We start from the raw sequence: 6362 nt of genomic DNA, 5'->3' as shown, positions 1-6362 counted from the left end.
TATTCTCTTCATTGTCGCCTCTTTTCAATAACACACGAAGACGTTCGCTGAGTTTCTTCAAGGCTTTATATGGAGAGAATGGATTTAGGATAGAAAGAATTATGTTATCTTAACTAATTATTTACTTCTTAACTTAAATTTCAAACTTAAGATATGAGTGACGCAGACGGACATCAAAATAACGTTCGCTGAGATTATTAGATTTCTACATCAGTTATGATGACTAATTCACGTGGCACTTATCGAGAAATTGATCTACAAAACCTTCGATAGTGGCCTGAACACTTTATTCAAATACAGTATCGATGATAAGAAGAATAATGAAAATAATACAAATTTACAAAAAATGTACTTCAAGGGTATGGAAGTGTTTGTCTGCTTCATGCATCATATATCGTTCATTTTTTCCTGCTTTTCATCTTCTATAAACACTGGCAGTGGTTTTGCATAATTGCTTTTCCCAATTAGAAAATAAGTGTTAATGTCTTTCCCACAAACAGTCATATTCCGGCGATATTTTGTGAAATAACCCCCGAGTTGGTTAAGTATCTTCACAGTATATTCACTAATTTGAATGTGCATTGGCTTTGACGACGACTCCATGGTGGAAGCTATTTGCATCGTCTCCCCGAATAAAGTATAGCGAGGCATCGTGAGACCAACAACGCCAGCAACTACAGGGCCTGTGTTGATGCCTAATCGTAGTTGCAATTTTAAATTGATTAGTTGGGGAGTCTCTATCATCATTACAGCGGACATCAGGTCTAAAGATGCGGTGGCAATTTCTCCAGCATGTAAGTTACCATTCAAGATTGGAACTCCGCTTGACACCACGTAAGCATCTCCGATGGTCTCCACTTTGTAGACATCGTACTTTGCGAGAATACTGTCAAACAGGATATACAAATCGTTCAAAAGATCCACAACTTGCATAGGCTGGATATTCTTTGCAATCGTTGTAAAGCCAACAATGTCGCTGTAGTAAACGGTGACGCATTCAAAATGTTCCGGTTCAACTTTGTTACCGTACTTCAACTCTTCGATTACGGTTTTCGGCAGCATTTGGCTCACAATGTTTTCCACCTTTGTTTTTTCTGCTTCAAGCGCGTCAGTTCTCTCCAATACGACCCGTTCAAGATTCTTCGAATACGATTCTAGCATATGCATCAAATTGTCCATCAATTCTTCTTGAATTGGAAATAAATTGTCTAGCACCGTGGCTATTTTTTGAAATGTCATCCTCGCAAGCGGGTCGTTAGCCCATACATCGTTAAGCATTTTCTTAAATTTTAACTTCTCTGTCCTTGTTCCGGTGAGGTAGTCGTCATGAATATATGGGCGCACTATATCCATGTCCTTCTCAAGTGATTGCCAAATTTTTAGATCATTTGAGAGCAAAGGGTTATCTCGGTTAACGATGAGGTCGATCAACGTACAAGTAGATAGATAACATCGTTCATATGCGAATGGAATGTCTCGTGTAGCGATCTCCGATGCGATGATCCCAAATGAATATACGTCACCTTCTTTGGTGCCCATTTTAACATCATTGAGGCATGACGCTGTTTCCAATATTTCTGGCGCTGTCCAAAGCAGTTCTTCTTGCATTGAATTGCATTGCTTTGACTTTTCCGTTTCGTTCTTTTCTATTAAGTAAGGTCCATAGCGAATCGTCGGTGCTCCAAAGCCTGATATTCTAATGCACCAGCGGTTATCCAGGAGACAATTGGATGATTTGAGGCGACCATGTGAACCAATTTTAGTCTTCGTGTGCAGAAAATTCATTCCTCGGCAAATGTCTTTCAGAAACGAGAAACGGAAGTTCCAATCCAGTTTTATTTCATCGTTGAGTAAAACTTCACTCAAGCCTCCTTTTTGGGCTATTTCTACAAGCAAGCATACATTGGGGTAAACGATACATGCTCCGCCGTATGTGATTAAGTTTTGGTGATTTAAATTAATCAATTCCACCATCTCAAGGCGGACACTCACGTCATCTTGGTTAATTGTGTTCGAATTTATTTTCCGCAGAATCCACATTCGTTTATTCCAATTGTATATATCATTTGTCAACGCTCCGCCAGCATTACTAAATCTCATGCTTTTAAGCAAGGCGGAATTTTGAGGTATCTGTTGTACATCTTCCCAATCTACTATCCATTTCATATTAGAAAGTGCAGCCGTACGTTCAATACGTCTCCGAAAGAAAATGAAAAATAAGTAACCCAGATATATGAACAGAATGACGTTTATAGTTAAAGGCGCCAGAATCTCCATCAGATGTGTATCGCATGCTTGACCGATCCAATAGAGTTCAAAACACTTGCACTCATCAGGTCTCACGCACCTGCCATTATAGCAGCCACCTGCGCAAATAGGAATATGGCATTTTTTACCAGTGTATCCTTCAAAGCAGATGCATTTAAACGGGAAATGACAGTGACCGTATTTACAATTACATACAATCTTCTGGCAAAAATTACCGAAATATCCATTACTGCAGTTACACTTGTTCATTGATTGGCACGTTCCACTCTCGAAACTGTTCACATTGTAAATAGACGGATGGTGACCACAAGGATTTTCGCAAGTGAAGGGGGGAAGTACTCTTTCCATGCGATACATAACTTCCGGGTGCCCTGATTCATCGCGGTATTTGATAAATTGGAAATCATCTTTATTCAGCCTTCCTGTCACTGATATAAATCTACGGATATTATACACTGGTGATAGAGGGGGCTCGGTTGATAAGATTTTTATATTATGATAAAGTCTGTTTTCATAACCCTCGTATATATATTCGATGTATTTGTTATCGTGTGTATTCATAATATGTTTATATAATGGGGCAACCTTTTCCAGGGGTTCATTATATTTACTGGAATCGATTATTCGAATATTTGCCGCAAATCTCTCCCTATCACCGTCTTTGTCTAGCTTTAAAGTACCTGATAGACCTTCAATTTTGACGTTTGTTAATTCTTTAGTGATCATTTCTGTTGTTGCTGTAAGACTTTTGGAAACTATGTTCTTCAAAGCTACAGCATATAACCAGATGGCATCATAACCTAACGCCATTCGAGCGCTTGTATCTTCATTAGGATACACAGCTTTTAATCCGAAGTTGAATGATCTATCCACTGTGAAATAGTATCTCAGAACCCTTTCCCAGTCTTTTGTATGCATGAAACTGGTGTTGTATGTATCCATAAGTAGAATTGTGCCCCCGTAATATTTAGATGCTTTTGGAAAGATATCATATGAATATGTATTCTTGAAAGGATATTCCCACGCTGATTCGCTGACAAATATCCACTGATAACCATGCCTGGAGGATAGACCCTGTTCATAAGCGATACGTAGTATAATTGGAATCTGCGTGTGGTCGGCAAAACAAGCGATGACTTTCACTTCTTTAGCCTTCACCAACCTCATGGCGTACTCTATAACATTAAGCACATCGGAAACTTCTGACGTCCACGAAACCTTTTCGTTATCGATTATCACTTCAGTAAGATCGATATCATGAATTCGAGCATAACTTTTCAATGAAGGCGACACATAGATATTTGAGGTTCTCAATAGAGCCAGGCGCGTCCAGTAACTAGTCACGCATAAGTGAATAAAATATTTATATATCTGGCTCCATTTCCAACAGACTCTGTTGAACAGAGAAAAATCTGTGAACATTTCACTTCTTTCATCTAATGAAATTTGCGGTGTTTGTTTATGAAACAGTTGCCTGACAATCGTCGCGGTGATCTGTGAATCCCCAGAAAGTATGGCAATACGGATCGTACGATTCGGACTGCGTTGTTCCTGTTCACGAATAATGTTATAGTTCAGCATAGCACTATGGATAGTATTACCCGTTTCAACTGTAGTAATAGCCAGTGTCATGTTAAACGGTGTTAACACGCCAGTTATCACGTCATTATTGAGGTCATTGGCGGCAAAGTGAATAAACGAATTTATATGTGGTGATATCTTTCTTCCGGTTCCTGTAAATTCGAAATGGTCAAAATGTGCAATCTGTACATTGCCATCAACGGAAATTTCTTGTGACCTCACACCCACTGCTGGATTTCTCTTTGAATAAAAGACTAGAAACACTGAACTTATAATGTCACATATGGACCCATTGAATGTAGCAAAACCTTCGTGAGTAAGAACAGATAAATCACTCGAAAGACACACGTTTGCTGGAATCGTTTTCACTTCCAATATCAAATTTGAATCAGGACCAGAAAAGATTCGGTTGCCATTTTTGTCGTCTATTTCGATAGTTAAAGGTCCTGGAATCGGAAAATTGCGAGTTATTTCCATCTTACCTGTTCCCACATAATTGCTGGTAAATTTTAGTTTGGCGAACGCTTGTGGAACAATATCAATACTATTGGTAAATGTCATAGATGGTATATCATTCAGTACACTTGCTGGAGGTATTTGGAATGTGACCACGTTACGAACTGTGAATGTATAGTTTAAATCGGAATAGCATTTTTCACAATTAGGAATTCTTGCAAAGGGATCTTTTGACATAAACATTGTCAAGTTTAATCGTAAATCAGATACAGAGTCTAGAATCCGGACATCCGTAAAAGAAACCTTGCCTGCGGAAGCCCTTTGGCGAATGACTAAATCTCCAGTGGCCTTGTATATCGTGACTAACGGCCCACCTAAACGAATACGACTCGTTTTTAAGACAAGTTCTTTTCCAAATAATCTGTGAAACTTTTTCTGATTGTAACTGACGGTGAGTTCAACGAATGCAACGGAATCTAATCCCTCTGTCAGTGGATTCCCTTTTCTGTTGAGAATTTCGGCCGTGATATTAAATCCAGTATTTGCAGTAATATTCCTGGGTGGTTGTTTCGTGATATTTAGAGTACATGCTTGTTCGTTGATTTCGAAAAGATTTGTGTCGGTGGAGAGTTTCAAATCTGGAATTTCAATTCTTATAAACCTTTTATTAGCGGGCAATGTTTGATTCGGATGGACGTGCATTAACCAATCTAAAATTATCTTTCCTCTGAAAATCTTTGCTATCAAAGTGGTTGTGCGTAAACTTGATCCGCACGTGGTTGAGTGCAATTTTCTATTAAGCCTTGCGGGCCAATCTTCGTCGGGATTAGTCCATTGACAAAGCTTTCCGCCTGAATCCCGCCAGCTGTCCGAGTCTGCAGGACTCTTTTGATTTTTGTCCATAGTTGTGGCGTACGCTCTTATGTTGTTATTAAGTGAGACCACGATTTTGCCTCTGCTGTCTTTAATGTATGCAACAATTGGACGACTGGTCAGCTGGTTAAGAGGCACAGAATAAATTAGATTTCTCGGATCAGTTGGGATAGATGCAGGTGGGGATTTTTTAGAGTCCAACACCAGTTTATAAGTCTGGCAATTTGCAATATCAAATCTCAGTATTAATAAGGTCAATAATAAAAATAACGAAGAATATGAGAAAGAAAATGTTCGAGGTATAATACCATATACTAATAAAACTTTGTGCATTTTGCTTGCTTGTTATGTTGCGTGCGTCTGATTAACTGAAATCTACATTTATTTAACTTACCTTGTGTCACATCCAAGTGATCTTCGTTATTTACATGAAAATTGATAACGTCATAAATGATGAATGATAGTTGCTAGAATTAGTGTGACGTAATAAAGAATGAATTGTAGTTGCCAGAATTAAGAAAGTATATATTTAATAATCAAATAAACATATCTCACGTCTTCCATTCAGTCTGTTGAGACAATGGATACACTCTGTAAAATTGGTTGCTCGTGTAATTGTAAAGCAAGGGCTGCGAATTTCCCAATCGCACCACTCGTGAGTCGGCACTGCCTAATTTTAGTGACACAGTGAAGTCCAGGGTGATTCGAAACAATGTCGAGAAACAGAAAGTACTACAGCACCTGGTATTCCTAAATGGTCACCTATGGTACTGCCAAGCTTAGGATCGCTTTACTTTGATGATCTAGCAGGAACTGGTGTGTCAATGTGAATATGCCGCATAATTAAATACTAATCCAATTGATCATGGGAGGTGTATTATGTTTCAATTAAAACTTGATGGCCATGGCTTGAGTGTCACTGTCCATATAATAATATATTAAACTAATCATTATACATTATGGAATATGCATTCTAGATAACAGGGTGAGTAACGTACATTATTATTTTTATCATTTTGTAAACTATAACATTTAAGGGGCGCAACTAAAACCATGCCATAACACCTGAAGAATGAAAAATATTAAAATTGTACACTAATGTTATAGTTATTGCTTATATACCTCCAAGTGTGTTTGTGTGTGTATGTATATATATATATATATATATATATATATATATATAT

At 38.1% G+C, this 6362-nt stretch overlaps 1 protein-coding gene across 1 annotated transcript in view; it reads right to left on the bottom strand.

Moving 5' to 3' along the window:
• Nucleotides 1-246: 246 nt before the first annotated feature.
• LOC145294194 (uncharacterized) overlaps nucleotides 247-6362 on the bottom strand; it is a 23326-nt gene continuing 17210 nt past the window's right edge. Inside the window, exon 2 of the mRNA XM_080141305.1 lies at nucleotides 247-5523. Coding sequence (XP_079997431.1) covers nucleotides 388-5523 — 5136 coding nt within the window. The 3' untranslated portion in view covers nucleotides 247-387. The remainder of the gene's footprint in view (nucleotides 5524-6362) is intronic.

Source organism: Euprymna scolopes, chromosome 15, assembly GCF_053919585.1.
Source record: "Euprymna scolopes isolate OS-2025 chromosome 15, ASM5391958v1, whole genome shotgun sequence".
NCBI classification, from domain to species: domain Eukaryota; kingdom Metazoa; phylum Mollusca; class Cephalopoda; order Sepiida; family Sepiolidae; genus Euprymna; species Euprymna scolopes.
The sequence above is the reverse complement of the archived record's forward strand: the minus strand, read 5'-3'. Positions and strand labels throughout refer to the sequence as shown.